At 40.5% G+C, this 24029-nt stretch overlaps 1 protein-coding gene across 1 annotated transcript in view; it reads left to right on the top strand.

Annotated features, from left to right (window-relative positions):
* MAP3K13 (mitogen-activated protein kinase kinase kinase 13) overlaps positions 1 to 24029 on the top strand; it is a 1545737-nt gene that overhangs the window by 957700 nt on the left and 564008 nt on the right. Inside the window, exons 6-7 of the mRNA XM_044075937.1 lie at positions 7549 to 7707; positions 17572 to 17730. Coding sequence (XP_043931872.1) covers positions 7549 to 7707; positions 17572 to 17730 — 318 coding nt within the window. The remainder of the gene's footprint in view (positions 1 to 7548; positions 7708 to 17571; positions 17731 to 24029) is intronic.

Below are 24029 nucleotides of genomic sequence, written 5' to 3'. Positions count from 1 at the left end.
AGAGAAGGATAGGTTATTGAGGACAGAGATGAGTTGTTTGTGTGGGACCATGTCAAATGCTTTAGATAGGGCTAGGAAAGTAGCAGAGGAGAGATAGCCATTTTTTTATGCTGAAGGATAGTGTTAGTAAAGGAGAGTAAGGCAGTGGTGGTGCTATGGTTTGGTCGGAAACCATGCTGAGTATTGGAAAGGAGGTTGTTAGTAAGGAGGTAGTCTGAAACCTGAGAGTGAATGCATCTCTCTAGTATTTTGGAGAGTGGAGAGAGAAAAGCTATGGGGCGGTAATTGGTTAGTTCTGTGGAGGGGCCTCCTTTGTGGAGGGGAATTATATGTGATACTTTCCATAGTATGGGAACGTAACTTTCTGACAGAGATCGGTTAATCAAGATGGATACTGGGTAGGCCAGAGCATCAGTTGCGATTTGTAGGTATTCACTTGGGAGGTTGCTGCTAATTTGGTGGGCTTAAGTTTAGTTAAGAGTATTTTTATGTTGGAGGTAGGTACAGGAAAAAAAGAGAAGGCAGTGGGGAGATTAATAGTTGAAGGTGTGGGTTGGAGGGGAGGGGGGTTGTGTTGTTCAGCTAGTGATTGTATGGTTTGTGTGAAGTGTGTGTTGAATGAGGTAGCAATATTTTCGGAGGAGTGAGGGATGTTAGGAGGAAGGGGTACTGACTTTACCTGGGTTGAGGATGGAGTTTATGGAGGACCAGAATTGTTTGGGGCTGTGTTGGGAGGAGCCTAGGGCAGACTGGTAGTATTGGAATTGGTCCTTTTTTATTAGCTTTTTGACTCTATTGCTTAGTTTTAGGAATTTCTGTCTAGTTGAGGGGGTTTTGGTTTTGCATCAGTGCTCCCAGGCTTTATCCCTGTTTTTCATTTCTGACTTAGTGGTTTTCTGTAGCCATGGGGAAGGTTGTGCTTTGGTTCTGGAAAGTCTTATGAGGGCATGGTAATTAAGGATGCTTAGGAAGATAGTATTAAAAAATTCTACTGCGTCATCAAGACTGAGGTACTTTAGAGGATGCCAGTTACATTCTTTGAGGGATGAGATGAATGTGAGTGGGTTAAAGTTTAGTTTGTTTATGTATTTGACGGTAGATGACAGGTTTAGCTTGGTATAGGTATTTTTTGAGTAGGAATGTTGGGGAGTGATCACTGAGGCTGTCTGATAAGCAGTCTGTTATATATGACTGGGGGCTCTTACTGACTAGTATCCAATCCAGGGTAGTGTGCTTGTTGGAGTTTTTATTTATCCTGGTTGGCAACTGGACTAGTTGGGTGAAGCCATGAAGGTTTACATGATGGGTTGGATGGTTGCCAGAACAGGATTGCTAGTCAATACTGAAATCACCTAAAATATAGTTTCTTGGTGGCGATGGTGGGTAGAGCAGCTGAGGAGGTTTTCTAGTGGAGAGATGTTTTGGCCAGGTGGGAAGTAGCATCCAATTATGTTGATGGTTTTGTTTTGGTTTATTTTGAGGTTGGTATATATTATTTCTTCATTGCCTATTTGTGGAGCTGATGATTTTAAGATCTGGATGTTTAGATGCTGTTTAAATATTATAGCTACACTGCCTCCTTTCTTGTTTAGCTGGTCTACTCTTAGTATGCCATAACCAGTAGGGAGGATTTGCTCACTGGTAATGTGAGGTTTTAGCCAGGTTTCTGTCAGGATGACTATATCTGGGGAGTACAAGTCTATGGTGGCATGGAGTTCATGGACTTTGTTGGATGTACGTCTGATATTTAGGCTTAGTAGAAGGAAGTTACTTGGCTTTCTATTGGTTGCGATATGGGAGAAGTTGTGGTTTCTAGTCTGATTACGTGGATTGGGGTTGGAGATGGTAGGGCCAGGGTTGGGGTGGATGTCTCCACGTAGGGCTAGTTTTGATATGCATGAGGTTATTAGTTTTCTCAGTTTTTGAATGTGTTTGTTTATTAGGGAAACTTTATGATTGTGCTCTGTGGGTAATAGGTATGGTGGGAGGGTTACTATATTAAGTTGTAGGGATGCTTTATGTTTGAGTAATATAGTTGCTAGAATATGCGGGGCTGCATAGGGATGGTTCTTGAGTTGGTGGGAGGGGAGATGAGTGAGGATGAGACATGAGTGGTGGTGTGAGTAGTAATACAGTGGTAGTGGTTGAGGATGTAAGATATGCAAGGAGAGTGCATGCAGTGAGCATAGGCATGGTATGCTTATACATGTTAGCTGAGGAGGAGTGATAGTAGTGGGAAGATGGAGGAGGTAGTGTTGGGTTTAGTGCTGTGGTTGGTTATTGGAAAGATAGAGGGGTTTGTGAGTGTAATAATGGTAGGACCACTGGGGGTGGGAGGGAATAGGGGGTAGGGTGGGGGGGTGAAGTGCGTAGAGACCCTGTTAGTTGCTCTTGTGAGGGGGCTGGAAACAATCAGGTAACAGAGTAAACTGAAAAAGAACATATGATAATGAATGTGGAGACTCCGGTAGGTACCCTGTATTTCCACAAACTATCAGTTAGCTGTGCCCCAGTTCTGGCAGTTTTAATAAGTTTTATGGTAGAGCCGAGCATGAGGTGCTCAAAGGGTGGTTGTAGTTTTAAAAATGGTGCCTACCACAGGTAATATTTATTAACTTTGGGATTGGCTTAAGGTAATAAACAGGGGAGGGGAGAACAAGGGTGTGAGCAGGCAGTTCTTTTGTACTGCTGCTAATGAGCCAAAGCAAAGACAAGTTTGTGTTTAAGAAACAATCAGAATTAACCAAGGACTGCTCTGAAACTGTAAGTCATTTCTTAACCATTTCTCAGGTGGAAAAACAGGATAACCTTGTATCAGTAGGCTACTGTGGTCTCAGTTTAAATTAACAAACACACAGTATTTATCAGTTATGGATACTATTTGCTAACAGAAGGGAATAAGAGAGAAAATGGAAGATGTGTGTGTGTGTGTGTGTGTGTGTGTGTTTGTGTGCGGGGGGGGGGGGCTGCTTACAAGCCAAAGCAGAGTGCTCTCCAGGGGATAATGAATATTGGCTCAAACAGGTAGACACATACTCAGTTAACTTTAGCTGTTTGCAGACAGTTCAAACCCGGACTGTGCTTTTCTTATAAGAATGATTAAGGTGGTACCGCAAATGAAAACTTAGAGTGGCGTTAGGTTCAAAATTAACTTTAGCTGTTTGCAGACAGTTCAGACCCGGACTGCGCTTTTCTTATAAGAATGATAAACGTGGAACCACAGTTGAATACTTAGAGTGGTGTTAGGTTCTAAGTTAACTTTAGCTGTTTGCAGACAGTTCAGGTCAAGTTCAGTTCAGTAAGCCTCTTCGGCACCACTGTCTAGATCAAAAGGGTATGCAAGACATAATTTTAACTTCAAAAGAACAGATGTGAAATGCTTGGCTTAGTTTTCCTTACAGCAGATGACAATGTTGCTACAATCTTGAAGTTCAACATTTTACAGTGTTTTCTTTCATTTAACAAACAAGCCTGTATTTTACATTTATATTTACAAATGATAGAATTATGTATCAAATTCTATTTGACTAGGCTGGCAGCCTTCACCCATCTTACCCCCAATCTTCACACCAGTTGTCACTGGCAAGTATGCATGCCCATTTTTGCTGACATTAGCCAATATGGCTAAATTACCTAGAACCATGTTTTACACCAAGTGGCTAGCCTTGTCACGGACCGTAATCTGTGATCCATGCTGTCCTAGCTAGAGTTTACTGTGCCCTATAGGGCACTGTCTAGAGTATGTGCTGCTGACCACAACTCCATTCTTGGATTAGATTGAGGTGGAAATACTCAACATGTTTTGGGGAGGTGGGAGGAACCCCCCACACACGGAGAACATCCAAACTCTATACAGGTATTGGCTGGAGGACAGAATTAAACTTTATACCTTGTGCATGGGAGGACCTTAACCATTATACCAACTGGTCATAAACCAGTTGGAATAATGATTAAAGAAAGAACATTACACAGAAAGTAACATGTACATTATTCTGCCTGTAGTGTATGCAGTACAAATGAATAAATCCAAGAGACTAGGATATTTGCAAAATACAAGTCTAATGATAGCCACTCAGGAGGAGGAGTTATTTATTCTGTCCTGTAGTGTGCAGAAGTTGTCTTATCAGCTAATAAAGTTATGTACTGCTGTAAGAAAAAGATCTGGATAGTGTGTCTTACTTGACATATGTTTGGTAAGGGAGAGTTCCTAACAGCTTGGGATGGTTCATAGGTTCGTAGGTTGGTACTAGGCTATCAGCCCTAGGGCCTATACAAGCCTAGCCATAACAATTCCCTGGCTATTTCTTCCCACACTATTTACTTCCCTGGACCCCTGTCTAGCAGGGCAACTGACGTGATCCCTGGGGTGAATTTCCTTTCTCCCATCCAATCGTCAAGGTTCCTTTTGAAGAGGGCCAAAGAGGCACTCTGCTTGACATGTATGGGCAATCTATTCCAGAGTATGGGGAGTCTCTGGGTCAGGAACCTATCCCTCCAGCATGTTTTGTTTATTGTGATGACAAGGTTTAGATCCCTGGAGCGCGTGGCTCTGAGGGATTGGGATTTCTTTAAGTGTAGCATGTCCAACAGCTCTGGGTTTGACATGGCCTTGTATGTTAAGCAAAGATTGCCTCTGAGTAGATGATATGCGACAGAGTATAGCTGGAGTTTTTTAAGGCGGTCAGCGTAGGGTATCTGCTTTAGGCCTGTGATTCTTTTAGTAAGGTATTTCTGTGGCCTTTCCAGTTGTTGCAGATGTCTTGAGAGGTACATACCAAACGGGGCATTGTATTCTATAATGGGTCTAATGAGGGATGAGTACAGTGGGACAATGACCTCCTTTTTTCTGGATGAAAAGCCCTTAGTGATGAGGTGTGCCACATAGAAGGATTCCCTGACTGTTGTGGCGATGTGGTTATCGAAGGTGAGACCACTGTCCACCTGTGTCCCTAAGTCTCTTATCAAACTTTCGGAGTTTAGTGTACTACCACCTATATGGTAATTCACAGATACATGTTTTTTCCCAAAGGGGATAACTATACATTTCTTGGCATTGAGCTTGAGCCCATGGCTCTGGCACCAAGCATCTGTTTCTGTAAGGCCCTTTTGTAGAGTATCCACATCATTTGGGGATTCAATAATGGCTCCCAGTTTGCAGTCATCCGCAAACTTTGTTATCCAGAGTCCCTTAGTGTTGGCTTGTACTTCAGAGAAGTAGATGCCAAACAAGAGCGGTCCCAGGACTGAACCCTGAGGTACTCCACTTGTCACTTGTCTGGAGCTGGATTTGGAGTCTGCTACTTTTACAGTGTGGGTTCTATCAGTAAGCCAGTTAGCAACCCATTGGGTGACGTAGGGATTAATGCCCAGCTTAGTAAGTTTATCTATGATTCCAGAGTGGGGGATGGTGTCAGAGGCCTTGGTAAGGTCTAGATAGGCTGTGTGGACCACCTTACCCTTGTCCATGGCTCTGGAGACTGATTCAAAGAAGTCAATCAAGTTCAGGAGATAAGATCGGCCCTTCACGAACCCAAACTGGGTGGGGTCCAGTGTTTGAAGGTTGCCAATGTCTTTGTTTATAAGTTCCATGATAATATGCTCCATGGCCTTGCAGATAAGGCTTGTCAGACTGATGGGACGGTAGTTTCCGGGATCCAAGGTGGATCCCCCCTTCTGGAGTGGGATAACTGTAGCTGTGCGCCACTCAGTGGGCACGAAACCTGAGGTGAGGCTATGATTAAACATAACACTTAGGTGAGGTGCCAGTTCATATTGTAGTTCATGTAGTACACAGCCCGGGATGTCATCTCGTCCCATAGATGCTGTATTCTTAGCTTTGGAGAGTGCGTTTTTTACTTGTGTGGCCATTATTACCAGAACTTGGCAATCTTCCGGTATTGAGATGGGCCATTTAGGGGGTGAGAGGGGGGTGAAGTTGGCACTGAATCGATCTGCCAGGATATTGGCAATATCCTTGGGATCAGTATACTTAATGCCATTCTGTTTTAGCTCAGGGCAGATCTGAGCATTGCCATTTAGATTCTTGACATAGTTATAGAATGCCTTGTTGTTGTCTTTGGAATCTTTGGCAATTTTATTTTCGTAATTAGCTTTGGAGGATTTTATGAGGGATCTCAGTTTCTTACTAAGGCTGGTAAGGAAGTTTTTTGCATCCTGGGGTTTTCCTCTTTTCTGCAACAGTTTCTTCCTTTTGTTGTAAAGTTTGTTTATGGCAGGGGACCACCAGATTGGCTTCTTTTTTTTGGATGAGAGCATCTTGGTTCTATTTGGAATGGCACGATTTATGCATGAGTGGATGTGCTCGTACAGTGCCTTAGTGTAGGATTCAGCAGTTGAACTTTCAGCTCCCGTCTGCATGGGTGTCATGAAGTTTGTCACTTCTGACTTGAGTAGCATGAAGTTGGCTTTGGAGAAGTTTTTTATGGAGGTTTCCTTACTGGGGGGTGGGGGTGGGATGTGGATGTTAAGGGTGATTAGCTTATGGTCAGACGTGACTAAAGAGGGCTGACCATAGGTGTGGAGCATCGATTTCCCATGTTGGTAATGACCAGGTCTAGGATATTGGAGCCCCTGGTGGGACTATGGATTAGTTGATCCAGGGTGTTGGAATTTATGAATTCCAAGAACCATTGGGCAAAGGTGTTGGTACATGAGTAGCTTTCCCAGTTAATGGCAGGGTAGTTAAAATCACCCAGTATTAGGGTGTTTGGTTCTATCTTAATATTTTCCAGTATGTGTAGGAAGGCGTAGTGAGAATCTTGGGGTATGGTGGGGGATCTGTAGCAAGCTACAATTTGGATTGCAGTCTTACCTAGTGTTAGTTGCACCTGGAGAATTTCAGACGCATTGTGTTGGGCAACTTGCCTGGTGGTGTGAATATCCTTGGTGAATATTGACACTCCTCCACCTTTAGTGTTTCGGTCCTGCTTTGGTGGCCGAAAAGTGTGGTAAGAGTTGTAGCCTGGTATTGCAGGGGTGCTCTCTGGAGCCTTGGTGTTGGGATGATTTGCTAAGTGGTCCTAATGCCTGCAGCATCAGATCTGTTGGTTATAGCATCTGGACCTTCATCTTATAAGTCTGTCATTGTATTAAGTTCATAACTTTTATTTCATCTGCTTTTTATTTCATCCACTTTTGTGGGGAAGAGAAAACTGACAGGCAGTCTTTTTTTTCTGAGTGAATCACCAGTTGCTATAATCAGAACTCTCTCCACTAGAGGCATGGCTTCTTCCACTGTTTATTTCAAGAATGCTTTCATTGCAGACATCTTTGCTGTCGTCTGTAAACATATGTAAAATAAACTCCAAAATGGGTTATGTTAGTAGCCAAAATTTGTTTCATATCACTGTAATGTTTCCATCATTTTAATTGCATGTCAGTATGTTAGTTATTTTTTTTTCTTAAAGGAATAATAGTGACTCTAATGTTTTTCTTCTTAAGTGGTGTTTGTTTCTTCTTTTATGCAGTTGTTAAATCATTATTGTGCTTTTATAGCTGCTTATTCCTTTTTTTGTTTCCTGTTGATAGTGTCTTAGTTACACACACAGACACAGTAAAAATTTCAGACTTTGGTACATCTAAGGAGCTAAGTGACAAGAGTACCAAGATGTCCTTTGCTGGGACTGTAGCATGGATGGCACCAGAAGTTATCCGTAATGAACCTGTATCAGAGAAAGTTGACATTTGGTAAGTACTTTCATAGTAAATAAGAATATCTTGAGATATACAGATGCAACTTTAGAATTTTGTTATATTTGTTTTGGATATTCTTCCCTTTTCCTTGTGTTTGTTATTTACCTACGTGTACAATTTAAAAGTGTCTGACCCTACAGTCCCAGATATTATTAGACTTGTATTACAGCTGTTCACTTCAGAGATTTTGCCAACTTTCCACTTGTGCTGCCATTTTTCCTTCCCTTCTTTACTTCTTTAATGTGTTTTGCTGGGATTTCCTTTTGTTTGTGTACACTGTATCAAATATATCCACTATGTGGATACAAGAGCCATCCTCATCATTTTCCATGGCTTCAGACAGAGTTGTTACTGCTTTTAGATTCATAGATTCATAGATTATTACTAGGCTAACTATCCTCATGGACTATTTTAAGCCTAGCCAATTACCCTCTGTGAGAATCAAACCCTGCACCTTGTGCTTCTAAGGTAAGCACCTTAATCATTACACCACACTCCCACCCATGGTAGTGCATGCTATTGGCAGCAATATGACATCACATTCTGCCATCTTTGAAACATGCCTGCTGACCAAAGTTATCAGAGTTGAAGCTTGATGCATACTCAACCACTAGATTATACTTTTTTACTCATTTTGTCTTTCATACATGCATTCTCATTTATTTAGCAGATCTAGCAGCATTGAATGCTTTTATGCCATTGTTTTCTTTAAATTTGATGTGTTTCTCAAAGTTTAAGATAATTTTCATAAGAGTCAGCTGTCAGCTTGTGCTGTAAAAGTCAGCTATTGGCACCTAATTGCAACGCATGGCAAGTTATGGTGATTTTCTGCAGCCAAAAGCAGCGCACTTTTCCTCTGTGCAGTTTTTCTGCAGTGTTGCACACATTGCAAAATTCTCTACTTATAAGCACTTCAGTTTTATTTATTTCATTATTGCACAGTTCACATATTTGCAATGTATTTTGTGTGTGTGTGTGTGTGTGTGTGTGTGTGTGTGTGTGTGTGTGTGTGTGTGTGTGTGTCAGAGAGTCATTTTAGGCCACTGTAAAGTTCCTTCCTTTTTTATCATTTTCTTAGCTGTACATTTCTGTGTGAATATTTTCTTTGACATAATATTCCTTCCCCCTCTCCTTAAATTTGCATCACAAATGGAAATTACTTTTCAGGACTCTGCTTGCGTACATGTTAAAATATATTTTTAAAAATATTTCCCAGTATGATATATGTTTGCTTGTGCATTTCACTAATTAGAAGATATTCTCCTTAGCAGTGCTGGATATTATTTGCAGGGTTTACTCTTGTGCATGGAGACTGACAAAATTCTGTTTTTTAATGTACCTCATTACTACTGCAGTGTCATTGAAAATGATATTATTAGTAGTAGAAAAGAGGTGACTTCTGAATTTTCCCTGGAGGCATAGGGATAAAATATCCATCTGCAGAGCAAATTACATTGCTGTGATGTAAAGCTTTGCTCAGTAGAGTGCTAACCACAGTGAAAGGGAGAGGATTGAGCACTCAGGTGGCAGCTTTCTTTTCCTGAAAGGTTCTGCTTGAATCAGGGTGTTACACGAAGTTACACCAAAAACAGTTTATTCGATAAAGCTTTCGGGTCTACACCCTTCATCAGTATGATTTTACAACAGTAATAACACATTTAAATAGGAGAGTCAATTAAACACATGCTTCAGCCCAACCCACTCAATCAACAAACTAAAATTATTTAAAAGAGCAACACCATAAAACACAAATATTGTACATACTATAAGCTTGATATCTCTTAAATGTAACTTAAAAACTATACATGTAAAGTTGTACAATATGTCAATAAATTTAATTTAAACTGGTTATATATACCTATACCTATAAATACATATCTATACTAACACAATACAAACATTACAGATTCTAATGCCCAAATTTTACAACTAACTACTTCATAACTTTTCTCTCTGTTTTTTCACTAATAAGGGTTTCAAGTTCACAGCATTATTTAAACCTGGACTTACATCAGCTTGAAGCCTGATGATCCATTCCAATTCTTTTAATTCTAGGAGATTATTAATATCACCTTTTCTTATACTAATATTAACTGTTGCCAATACCCTAAATTTAAATACATGATTTGTTCCTTTTTCCAGAATATGTTTACTTAAAGTTATGAAGTAGTATTTGAAGTATCAAGCTTATAGCATGTACAATTTCTATGTTTTATGGTGTTGCTCTTTGAAATAATTTTAGTATGTTGATTGAGTGGGTTGGGCTGAAGCATGTGTTTAATTGACTCTCCTATTTAAATGTGTTATTACTGTTGTAAAATCATACTGATGAAGGGTGTAGACCCGAAAGCTTTATCGAATAACCTGTTTTTGGTGTAACTTCGTGTATGGTTTGAAAATTGGTACTACCACCACTGTTTTTCAAGATTTCTTTGTTGTGGTGTTTACTACCAGCACCTGATAGATAAGGAGAAGCTTCAGCCCAAGGAGCATCGTGTGTGGTGTTTGGAGGTGGTTTGGAACTACTGAAGTCTGTTAATAATTGACTTTCCTTCCCATTGCCATTTGTTCTTGGCTTTGAGTTAATATGGAAGTAGTCAAAGATGTATCTAACAGTTGCATTAAGAAACTTCTAAGACTTCAAGAGAATCCTTTACTTAAAATAGCGTTTGAACCAGCCATTGAACAGGTAATGGTGAATAATGAAGCTACAGAATTTAAAGAACAGCTTGTAATCTTGGAGAAGAAAGTGCAAATTTATAAACATATGCAATGGCAAAGGCTCAGTTTTCAAGCGTATTTAGAATTAGGTATTGTACCAAGAGGCTTAAGGATTCTGAAAATGCCCTCTTATGGCAATACCTATAGTGACGTATTGATGCAATGGCAGAAGCTAAATCTAAAATTAAGTGCAGATTATATGACATTAATGAATACTTATTTCGAACCTATAGAAATAGTTTATTAGAAGAAATAGATGCACTAGAACAGAGAATAACAACTATGTCTTGCTTTAATGATTTAATAGAACTCTATCAGAATTTTTTAACACGTATTCAAGCTCTAGATTTGAGACTGCAACAAAGGAAAAAAACTAAACTACAAAGGGACATGTCCGATTTTAAGCAAAATCGAATTTTTTCATGGCCAAGAGATGCACCTAAGGGTGTTAGTGAAAAGAAAATGCAACCTAGTGTTCAAAACAATAGAAAATCTAATACACTAGATCAATTAGACACTTTTGAACCTGTTAACGCATCATTAAGAGGTTCGACACAGACCTCTATAGTGTCTAATTCTAATATGAAAAGCACATCTGTTACTTTAAGAGCTACTGAAGGAGAACGACGACAGGCAGCGCATTTCGATGACAACGACGTCAATAAGAGTGATGTAGTACGCCCTAGAGCAAAAACCAACATGGCGCCAGAAGTAGCGAACAAGAGACTAGTTCAGAAGGAAATTACTTCACTTTCACCTTTTCTTTTGAAACATCCTGAGAAGGTTGCTTCACCATCTACGCAGAAGGAGACTTCTTTTTTATTTCAACAGCAGCAGTTACCGAACGCGAATGGGAAACGGAAGATCAGCAGTCCATTAGTCCACGACAAACCGAACAAATGTTGATTAAAGTAATTAAAGGTACTTTAAATTTATCAAATTTTAAATTAACAGAAGCACAAAGCTCACTTTTAAGTAAGGGGCTAAAGTTTATTCCGAACAAGAGAGACAATGTAGTGCAAGCGTTATTGGATTTAAAAATGTTTATACGTAATATTGCACTTAAATTGATTTTTAAAAATGAAAATGAACATAAATCTGCTTTTAAGAGATCAAGTTTATTTATGCCTTTGTTATGCCCGGTTTTAATTGCTTTTTCGAACGTAGTTGAATGTGACATAAGGAATTATTACAAAAGTAGAGCATTTAATAAGAAAGTATATAATATTACATACCAGGAGAACCTGGCTTTGAATGAATTAATGTCTAATGATGCTATTGTGATTAAGCAAGCAGACAAAGGGGGTGCAAGTGTTATTATGCAAAGAGAATTTTATTATACAAAACTTTATGAGATTTTGAATGATGTGCAAACATTCAGAGAAATTCCTTACATTCAAGTACAGAAAATCATAGCTGGAGTTAATATGATGATTTATGATTTACAATTAACTAATGATATTAGCTTGGAATTATTTAATTATTTGACTGTTTCATGCCCTAGAATACCCCAAATATATGGCAACCCTAAAATACATAAAGATTTAATGGATCCACCCCTGAGGCCTATAGTCTCAGGTGGTGGAAGGGTAACAGAACCCATTTCTAAGTATCTACAGAATATGTTAGGAAAATATTTAAAAACTTGTAATACAGTGTTGAAAAACACTGATGATTTTCTGGAATGCCTGCATGGATGGCAATCTGAAAATAATGTGGATGATTGTATCATGGTTACTTTGGACATTACATCCCTCTTCACAGTAATTCCTAATGAGTATGGAGTTAATGCAATAAGAAATTTCTTAAATAATGAGATAAAAATGCATAGTAGGGAAATAGAAACATTATGTGCACTTTTAGAAGTGGTATTGATGCATAATGTATTTATTTTTGATCAAGAATTGTTTTTACAGCTTAAAGGTGTTGCAGTGGGTACATCAGTGGCAAACACTATGCCAATATAGTATTATATGAATGGGAGAAAGAGGTATTAATACACAGTGACAACCCTTTAAATCATTTAACAGTTTTTTACAAAAGATTTGTCGATGACTGTTTTTTGTTATGGAAAGGCTCACAAGTAGAACTTGAGGAATATCTACATTATTTAAATGGTTCAACTGACTTTTTGAGATTTAAAATGGAAGTATCTAAGGATAATATTAACTTTTTAGATGTAACACTTTCAAAAAGGAACAATAAATTAATATCAAAGGTGTATAAGAAAGAAGTTGACTCCTTAAGATATATAACCAAGAGCAGTATTTATGCACCCCATATTTATAAAGGAATTTTGAAATCACAGTTTATTAGACTGTGTAAGTTAAATACAGATGATGATAGCTTTATCAAGCAAGTTGATAGCATAGCCCAAGAATTTCAAGCAAGTGGTTACCCTAAAGAACTCATTGACCAGGAATTAAATAGGGTTATGATAGAGAGGGAAGGAAAATATAAACCTATACTACTAGGAGGCATAGCATCTGAAAGGGATAAAGTATATAAAGGCATGGAGTTTGTTAGGTATATAACTACTTATAATCTTAATACATATAATGTGAATGCTATATTAAGAAAAACTTGGCCTATATTGTTAGCTATGCCTGAAATTCAATCTATAGTGGGAGATAAACCTAGTTTGGCGTAGAGAAGTGCTGAGACTTTAAAACAAAAGCTATGCTATAAGGACTTCCAAGTTAGGTCTTTAATTAAGAAACAGTTAGGCATAAGGAAATGTTATAATTGTTCTTGTTGCAGTGATTTATTTGAAGGTAGGGACTATTTTGAACATCCTATTGATGGTCAAACCTTTAAAATAAATGCATTAACAACATGTAACGCAGAAAAAATTGTGTATTTAGCCACGTGTTCAACCTGCACTTCATTTTATGTAGGCAAAACCATTAGAAAACTTAAAGAAAGAATAATAGAACATAAATCAGATATCAGGAGAAAAATACTAACGAATGCTTTAAGTAAACATATTATGGAAAAAGGAACAAATCATGTATTTAAATTTAGGGTATTGGCAACAGTTAATATTAGTATAAGAAAAGGTGTTATTAATAATCTCCTAGAATTAAAAGAATTGGAATGGATCATCAGGCTTCAAGCTGATGTAAGTCCAGGTTTAAATAATGCTGTGAACTTGAAACCCTTATTAGTTAAAAAACAGAGAGAAAAGTTATGAAGTAGTTATTGAGTTAATTGAAAATTTGGGCATTAGAATTTGTAATGTTTGTATTGTGTTAGTATAGATATGTATATATAGGTATAGGTATAGGTATATATAACCAGTTTAAATTAAATTTATTGAAGCATTGTATAATTCTACATATATAGTTTTTTAAGTTATATTTAAGTGATATCAAGCTTATAGCATGTACAATTTCTATGTTTTATGGTGTTGCTCTTTTAAATAATTTTAGTTTGTTGATTGAGTGGGTTGGGCTGAAGCATGTGTTTAATTGACTCTCCTATTTAAATGTGTTATTACTGTTGTAAAATCATACTGATGAAGGGTGTAGACCCGAAAGCTTTATCAAATAAACTGTTTTTGGTGTAACTTCATGTATGGTTTGAAAATTGGTACTACCACCACTGTTTTTCAATGAATCAGGGTATTAGCAGCAAGAAGAAGTTGCTTAGTACTTTCAACTACATGTGGAGAGACTGGAGTCTATATAAAAACTGCTGCTTTATCTCACATACCAGTCACAGCAGAAAAGAAGAGTATGCACAGGAGTGTTTCTGACCAAACAGGTGAGGACTTTGTTGACCTTGCACCACCAGGAAAGCAGATTTGGCGGGTCCAAAGAAACAATTGAAGCTGGCTGCAAACATCAGTACCCATGCTGTTGTCCTGTTTGGTGTTAATCATGGCTGCGATGCTAGACGTTGCCTCACTCTATACATCAAAAGAAGCAGTGGAGACTGTGACACTTGTAGAGCCTTCTCAGCAACTGCCAGAGTTCATCTGCATGCAGAGATAAATGTGCCCTGGGCTTTTGTCCCTGAGATAGACTGCAGAGAGTTAGCAGAAACAACATGGGAGGTTAGGGATGATGCCCAAGACTCATTATCTTCTGTGCTGTTACTTAAAGGGTGCTGGGAGGGTTTTCCATACCCAAGTTCTTTTCTCTCTTTTCTTCTCTAAGTTCATTGATTATCGTACCAGCAAGCAACACTATTTCACCACCAGTTCAGTGTTTCTAAGGCTTACTGTGTCAGTTTTTTTCAACTATTGTAGGCTGCAACAGCCATGCAGATTAATGCCCCAGACCACCTGGTTGGTCCCACTCTTGATGGACATCCTTAAAGATGTCACCAAGGCAGTGTGGAACAACCCTGACATCTTAAATGCACATATGCTGAGGAAATTGTGCCAGACCTTTCAGCCGTCCAGATGTTGGCCAGTTTAGTCATAGACCCCCAAAACCAGACCCCATTGATGTCCTTCAAGAATGCAACTGCAGTCATAACATATGGGTTGTCCTGCCTCAGGCAGTCCTCGGTCGGTCGGATTCCAAAGTCTGGGTCCGGCGTCGGCTGGTGTCGCCTCCTCTCCGACGTCAGAACGGCTGGAGTATAAAGGCATCGGCCGATGCCATCTTCTTCAGTCTTTCTTGCCGCGCGGTGCCCGAAGCAGAAGCAGTTCACAAGTGCCGGTCGGTCAGCTGCTGTGTTTTCAGTACCGAAGTCATCTAAAAGCTAAGTACCCCGTTGGGGAACATTTTTTCTTGCCTCAGCCGATGTCAGAACAAATTGAGAAAGTTAATACTGTAGACATCCCCATGCACTAGCTTGCATCACTGGAGCTTATCAGTTTTGCAAAGGGATACCAAGGCATACTTCATAGACTCCCCCTTCACAAAACTTGTCCTATTCAGTGAGGACAGGAGCAAGCAACTTATGGAAATGGAGGAGGGATTTAAGACCCTGAAGGTCTCTGGGTCTGAATTTCTATCCTTCACAAAGGGCTTTTTGTAAGACCGAGGGAAGCCAGTGTGGAATGCGGTTCTGGTGTGCGCCACAGCAAGGTCACTAAGAGGATGCCAGAACTAAAGCTACTTCCAAAATAATGGACAAGCCAGAGGCAGAGATTCCCACCATTGCCTAGGAGACTGCAGTCACCACTTTGGATCAGCAGTAGCACTCCTGAAGCATTCCTGAACTGCTGCTCTCTGGAGGCACTTGGGAATGTCTGTTCCTGTACTACCGCAAATGTTCTAAAACCGCATGAGTCAGGTCAATCAGAGACATACTGTCTGGGGGTTGCACAATACCCTTCCTGGGATTTCCCTGCCCATGCCTGTATCCCTTCTGAATACCTCACCCTATCAGAGAAAACAGACCGAGTAGGAGATCACCATTTTTTGTGAGAAACAAAGCCATCCAAGAAGTCTCACCAGATCATAGAAATCAAGGTTACAACTCAAGATTATTTTTGATGCTAGAGAAAACAAAGAACCTCATGTCAGCTATAGAGCTCAGTGACCTATGTGAATTTGTGCCGAAAGAAAAGTTCAGAATATTTTCAGTACAAACAATCATTCCTTGTCTTGCACAACAGACTGGATGTGCTGTTTAGATCTTCAGGGTACCTGTCTACACATAAAAGTTTTCTAGGAATCGAAAAGATATCAATACTTTCAGTCTCACATTATCCCCAGGGTGTTTACCATATTCACAAAGTGCTTGGCAGAAGTCATAGCACATCATGTGCTGGACCAACTTTTTCCTTTATACAACTCCTTACTGTACCTTTTTTCAGAGGCACTGAATCAGTAATCCTGTTTTTTGATCAGACTTTTCCTGACTGAGTACTACAGTCAACGCAGCCAATCATAACTTATGTCCATCCAGTGCATCAGATTCGTGTGATGTACTTTGGATGCACAAGTCTGCAAATCCTTCCTACATCTGTAGTATGTTGTCCTTCCAGTTACTGAAGATGGGTCCACATCTTGCAATTATGAAAACGTGACTTTCATTTACACAAGTAGTTTTTTTTTTTTTAACTGTCACTGTTTATAAAGGTATAGGCATGAATGTTCAAGCATGCAGAATCAGTGTGGCTACAACCTCAGCATTTCCATGTAAATGTGTCCATTATTTCTATTAAAGTGCAGACATTGTGATGGACGTAGAAGAGTTTTATTCTGGAAGTGGCAGCATATGTCCCTCTCAAATACTCATGGCATTCCTTTTCTGTGCCCGATCTACATTATGAACTAGAAAGACTAACCACATTTGTCATGCATTACAGTATTGCCTTGTGTATCTCGTGTAGAAGACTCGTGCTGTGACTTATTAAAGTTATAACCATCCAAATACCGTTTCATATTTAGTATCTTGCAACTAAAATTTTATGACTTCTGTTTCATATGTTTTCTTTGTCATGTATTGTTTTTATGTCTTGATTTAATGTTTTGCATTAAGTGAATGTCTTTTATTGTAATTAGTAAAGTTACATTTACAGCCATGCAAATCTTAGACCTGTGAATGTGTTTGTAGTTATTTAAAGTAAGCACGGGATTTTATGCTAGTGAATGTTTACTCTTTTTGCTGCCATGCTTTCTTTCTCTTTCTACCAGCCATTTCTCTTCCTCTGTACTTTCCCATGTATATATATATATATATATATATATATATAGAGAGAGAGAGAGAGAGAGAGCATCTGACTTTTTGTTGGGTTCAGCAGAGTGCAGCAAGACCAACAAAAATCATTTATACAGAGCTGTAGGTTTGCTAATTTCACAGGGGGCCATGGAAATGAACTGCTCATCACACACATAGGATTTCCATCTTTTAAGTTATATGCTCACAGGAAACCATTTTTAATGCGTTTTGTACTTAAGTACAGCATACACATCACTTCATAAGTAGCATTATTTAAAAGCCTTTGCAATGTTTCACTTTTAGAAAAGGGTTCTGTTTTCTTTCTGTAGGGAAGAACAGCAGTTTCCTGAATACTAGATTCTGTTTCCTTCTTTGCGCCCTTCCCTCACAGTTATCTGTCTGCCAGCTGAATATTTATTTCTTTTGCATTGCCTATGGAGTTATGTAACATTTTTGTTTAGAAAGATAAGCCTATAAACTCTGTGCAAAAAGTTTCTGATTTTGTTTGCTCAGGTCATTTGGAGTGGTGCTTTGGGAGCTGCTGACAGGAGAAATCCCTTACAAGGATGTGGATTCATCAGCAATAATTTGGGGAGTGGGAAGTAATAGTCTACACCTACCTGTACCTTCAACTTGTCCAGATGGATTTAAGATCTTAATGAAACAAACCTGGTAAGAGTTATGTTGCAGTTAGTTGATAAGCTACCATATGTTGCAGTGCATCATGTTTTTTTCCCCATATTTTTCTTCTGCTAAACACAGTTCTGTTTTCCTTTTCTTGGTTTCTTGTGATACCCTTAATTATTAGATAGATGTTTCAGTTTTTCAAGGAATTGCTTTTAACATTTTTGATATTTTGCCAGAAGACAAGATGTTCATCGTATTGATCAGTGCTGCAGTAACCTTAGCTATATGGTTTATATCCTTTTAAGAATGTAACAGCTGGCCAGCTACCAAAGCTTCAAGGCACCTTCTGTGCACCCAAACTGTCATTCAGCTCGATCTGAGCTGACTAAAGACAGGTTTGGGTGTCAAGCCCTTCAGGGCTTTCTTGCCATTGAAGAGAGTGCTCCTATGCAGGCTTTCAAAGATCAACACAGCTCGTGCTGCTCCCTTGCTGGGCAGATAAGTTAACTTTGGGGAAAAACCTTCCACATTAAAATAATGTTTTGTGTGCTTTCCTGTTTAGGAAAGTTATTTTCAAGATAGGAGTTTGTGTTTTAATGGACTGTCACGAGATTTAACTGTACTTTTAATTTAAGAGTGCACTTTTTTCCTGTCAGTTTAGAAGCTGTTTAATTAAAAAACATTTTTTTATTTGTGGAGATTTTACTTTTTTGGATCTGGCATAGCATCTTAAAGTGCTTTGTACTATGATTTTTTTGTGGAAAAAAGTAACTTTTAAAGACATTAATTTTTTATCCGCTTTTGCTGTTTGCTTTCCTTAGGAAAAAGGCACCATTTTCAGCTTGACCATAAAACAAACAGGTCACACAGTCAGTACTTCTACCCACTAAAAGAAAAAGTCAAGCAAACAGGCACTGCCACCACAGTAGGCTAGCAGTTTGTCTTTGTTGCAGATGGGTGACTGTTGAGGCCATAGCTTGTTTCTCAGACCACTCATCTTTTATCCTGGATCCACCTGGTGTAGCACCTACAACCACTGTGGACTGAGGGTTAGCCATGTCCTCTATGGCTGCTGGGGTCTCCTCGAGAGCAAAGGTGATCCACTCTTATTGGTCCTGGGAGAGGGTTTAGGTAAGGCTTCTTTGTTTAGTCAGAATGTCCCTAGGGAAGCTGCTGCTGCCATTAATAAACACCTTTAGCCCCATTTTTCCTGTCAAAAGGAGTAGTTTACTGGGTCTCGTTCAGGGTTTAATTTAGGCTATTCATCCTTCTTATAAGGTAGTTTCTGGTAAAAGGAACAGAGATACCTGTTTTCCTGAAGTGATTCAAGATTTCGAATCTAGACAGGAAGGGGAAGAGACAGACACAGGGTTTTCACCTCAGTTTTCTGATTCAGACTCAGTGGCGAGCTCAGATGTTCTTCGTGTTTCACGTTTGCAGTCCTCACCTGTGAGTTATCCCTGCTGTGGGTTATCCCTGCTGTGGTAGCCCTCGGTCGGCCCGAATACCAGGTTCAGTGTTTTTGTGCGCCGGCTGCCATCGCCTCTAGTCTGACGTCAGGTCGTCAGTGCTATAAAGCAAGACAGCCGACGTCATTACATCAGTCTTTCTTGCCGTGGAGCCTGTAGCAGAAGCTGTTCACACGAGTGCCGATCGGTCGCTACCAGAAATTGAATTTCAGCAGAAAACCTCTAAAGATATGTACCCTGTTGGGGACCCTTTTTTCTTGCACTAACCGATGTCTGAAAAAGTTAACAATTGTCTCGCCTGTGAAAAGCAGATCCCACACCGAGACGTTCATTCTTACAGCATCACTTGTTTAGGCCCAGACCACAGCGTCCCTCGTTGCCGGTTCTGTGCCCTCTTTAATGTGAAAACCATTTGCCATAGAGCTCTTTTTTGTGACAGTTATTTCCGTGTTCTGTCTTCGAATTCTGATATGGTGTCTGTCAGCCAACAATCTGTGGATATTCTGAAAAAACATATAGATAAAGATAGAGACAGGCCACACAAGGCTAAGCCTTCCGACGATGCTACCGCTAAGCAAGTCGTCCATTCTCCAGAATTCAGTGAGGTGCTTTCGCAGCCCCTGATGCCCAACTCGCTATCTACGCAGGCCTCTGCTGAGACCCTTTCGGAGTCCGGTATGCTGCAGAAATTTACTTTGTCTTCCGAGCCTTTGGCTGTCTCTGCCTCATTTGGATCCGGAGCCACGATGCAGGCACCGGCTTCCGAGGAGGCCTTTCGCACTACCGATTCTAGACAAAAAAACTACGTCTTCACATCCGACTACTGCTTCTCAAAGACCGATGGATTCTCTCAGGCCTAGAAGCCAGGCCACTCCTAGGAAATCTGCTTCTAGCCACCATCGTGCTACTGCTCCTCCACTCCAAGTTCAAATGCTTAAAATGGCGAAGGATCTCATCTCCCTTATCCGAGGCACTCAGGCCCCCACTCCTAAAAGGAAAAGGTATCCCCCTCCAGAAATTATGACAGACGAAGAGTCTGAAGAATGTGATAACTGTTTATGAGGATTCATGTGCAGAAGAGTCCATCCCTTCTGCCTCCCCTCCAGAGGACCTCTCCTTTGGGCAAACCCTTCATTCCCTCAGGGACCATTTCCAATGGGAATCTCAAGACTTTCCACAGTCTAAGAAAAGACTTAGAGAGTTTCTGGACCTGCCCTAGCACAGACCTCTGGCCATCCCACCAGTTCTGGAAGTGGTGGATGATGGTTTCCATGAATCCATCTTAGCCCCTGATGCCCTGCCTCCTGCTCCAAGTAAACCTGACAGGTACTACAGAGTACCGGATTCTCACAAATACCTGTATAGAAATCCTGCTGCAGACCATGACGTCATTACACAGGGACCCAAAAGAGCTAAGAATAGTATTGCCAAGAATCCTCTTCATTCTGACAAAGACTCCAGAGCTCTGGACAAATGGGGTAAGAAAGTATATACCTCTGCAACCTTAGCTATCAGAGCACTCACTTGTCAGTTCCATATGTTAAAATATCAACAACATACTTTGGAACAATTAAAAGAGAAGATTGCTTCCTCTCCTGACTGTGCCAACTCAAAAGAACTGGCAGAATTGCTACACTCTGTTTGTCAAGTGGCCAAGCAGTCATTACAATGTGGATATGATGCCCTAGAAGCCTCTAGCAGGGCAGCAGTGACAGGATCTGTTATTAGGATACATGCATAGCTGAAGGAACAACCTCTCCCTGATCATGTCAAGTCCAAACTTATTGATGCACCCTTAGACAAGGAGCACCTGTTTGGAGAAAAAGCAGAAAAAGTGCTTAAAAAGATGGAAGACAAAGCAAAATCTATGCAAACATTAAAAGATTTCTTTTAAGTTCAACCGCCCAGATTCAGCAGGAACTTTCCCTGTAAGCACTGGGCCTTCCCTGCACTCAGCAGACAGGGCCAAGGTAAGCCCCACAGGGCCAGGCCAACCAGGCCCCTATCCCAGGGCCAGTAAAGAAGCAAACAATGGACCACTTCCAGCTATAAGGCAGGGTAGATGTTCTTCGTGTTTCACTGTTGCAGTCATTACATTTGGGTTATCTGCTTGCAGGTAGCCCTCAGTCGGCCTGATTCTCAAAGTCTTGGGTCCTGCGTCGGTTTCTGTCTCTTCTTCCATGACGTCAGGTAGTCAGGGGTATAAAGCATGCAGCCGACCCCATTACATCAGTCTTTCTTGCTGTGCGGTGCCTGAAGCAGAAGCAGTTCGCAAGTGCCGGTCAGCTGACTCCTGATATTTTCATTTTCGAGTTTCAGATCTGAAGTCTTCAACAAAGCTAAGTACCCCGTTGGGGAAACTTTTTCTTGCTCTAAACCGATGTCAGTAAAAGTTAACAATTGTATTTCTCATAAAGATTTTCATTCATGCTGCATTCCTTGTTTAGGCCCGACCACGAAATCCCTCGCTGTCAGTTTTGTGTCTTATTCAAATCTCAAAGTATTCGTCGTTGGTTCATTTTCGGACCAAATATTTTGGTACTCGGTTCAGTTATCCAGAAATGGCTTCGGTAAGCCACCCGACTACCAAAATTCTGAAAAAACGCAAAGATAAAGACAGAGACAGGCCGCATAGGTCCATAGCTGCCTACGGTGCTTCCGTTAAGCTAGTCGCAAGTTCGCCGGTACTCAGTGAGGCGCTTTCGCAGCCCCTGATACACACTACTTCAGATTCGCAGGCCTCTACTGAGACCCATTTGGAGTCTAGTATGCCGTGAGATGCTTCTTCGACTGTGGAACATGCAGATGTCTCTACCTTGGATGGGTCTGGAGCCACTGTGCAGGCACCAGCTTCTGAGGGTGTATTCAGACCTACTGACTTGCATATTAAACCAACGCCATCTTCTTCTTCAAGGCCTAAATCTCGATCCACGACTAGAAAACCGATGGCCCCTATGCCTAAAAAACAAATGATAAGAATGGCTGAAGACCTTATTACTCTAATCAGGGGAAGCCACCCTTCTGCCTCTATGAGACCTAGAACTGATTTTCCTTCTAATTCTTCTGATCAGGATTCTGAAATTTCTGTTTTCTGTGATGATCAAGAGTTGCCCTTATCTACCTATGAGGATTCTGATGCAGAGGACTCAATTCCCTCTGCCTCCCCTCCAGAGGATTTCTCTTTTGGTGAAACTTTGCATACTCTTAGAGAGCATTTCCACTGGGAAAGCCAGGATTACTCTGATTCCAAAAAGAGGCTTTCGGAATTCTTACTCCAACCTCAACACAGGCCTTTAGCTGTCCCTCCTGTACTGGACATTGTAGATGATGCCTTTACCCCCAGCTCCCAGAAAACCTGACAGGTATTACAGAGTACCTGATTCTCAAAAGTTCCTCTTTAAGAATCGTACCGCGGATCCTGAGACCATTTCACAGGGACCCAAAGGCATTAAGGCTACTACTGTCAAAAACCCTACCCCCTCTGATAGAGATTCCAGGGCCCTGGACAGATGGGGTAAGAGGGTTTACACTTCTGCAACTTTGGCCATTAGGGCCTTAAACTGCCAGTTTCATATGTTAAAGTATCAGCAGCATATTATTGGATTGCTTAAACAGAAAATGATGTTGATTCCTGACTGTGCTGAAAATAAAGAATTACAGAATTTAATGCATTCTGATGAACCTGCACTTCCCAATCAGGGAATCTTGCAGAAGATACCTGCGCTTCAGAGCAGGCTTCATGCACTATCAGTTCTCTGCACTGCTGTTTGGCTTATCTACTGCACCCAGGGTATTCACAAAGTGCTTAGCTCCAGTCATTGCATTTTGCAGGCAAAGAAATATTCAAATATAACCATACCTGGGCGATTGTCTAATTCAGGCAGAAAGCCAGGACATACTATTAAATCATCTGGCATTTGTAAAGAATTTACTAACTTCTGTGGGGTACACCATAAACGAAAATAAATCACATCTACTACCCTGCCAACAAATTGTATTCCTGGGAACAAGCTTGAATACAACTTCCCAGATGGCCTACTTCACGCCAGAGAAACAAGTTTGTTTGACAGCCTACTTCAAACTACTGGCCACAAAGACCCAGCTATCTGCAAGGAAAATACTGCAAGCCCTGGGGTTCATGGCCTCTTGCATTCTACTAATTCCATATGCAAGACTGCATATGAGGAAACTACAGTGGTATTTAAAAAGCCTATGGTGTCAACATTCTCAGGACTTAGAATCAATGATTCCTATCATCCCTTGTCTAAACCCCTGTCGGCCAAACCCTAACAACAGATGCATCAGACTATGCATGGGGGGCTCACTTGGCAGGGCAATGCATTCATGGCAAATGGAACCCGAGTCAAATGCACCTGCATATCAATCAAAAAGAAATGTTAGCTGTACAGAATTCTCTGACAGCCTTCAAGCACCACATTCTTCCAGGACAATTATTGGTAAAGACAGACAACACCACTGTTGTGTGGTACATAAACAAGCAGGGGGAACCCACTCATACCCTCTCTGCAGACTACCCATAGCTCTGTGGAACACAGGCTTGAGCTACTAAGTGCACATACAAGCTCAATTCCTGCCAGGCACACTAAATACACTGGCAGACGATCTAAGCAGAAATCTCATGGACCCACACAAGTGGAAATTGGAACCAAAGATATTCAATATTTTGAGAAACAAATGGGGGAGCTCAGAGTTAGACCTGTTTGCCTCTCCTCAGAACTACCGATTGGACAAATTCTGCAGAAGGACTCCCCACAGGCAAACTTGGAAAGTGGATGCCCTGTCCTTCACCTGGAAAAACCTATCAGTCTATGCCTTTCCCCCTCTGCTTCTCCTCTCCAAAGTGCTACTAAAGAT

Source organism: Protopterus annectens, chromosome 6.part1 (genome assembly GCF_019279795.1).
Source record: "Protopterus annectens isolate FY-2018-M chromosome 6.part1, PAN1.0, whole genome shotgun sequence".
Taxonomy (NCBI): domain Eukaryota; kingdom Metazoa; phylum Chordata; order Ceratodontiformes; family Protopteridae; genus Protopterus; species Protopterus annectens.
Note: the sequence above shows the minus strand (reverse complement) of the source record. Positions and strands in the feature narration are given on the sequence as shown.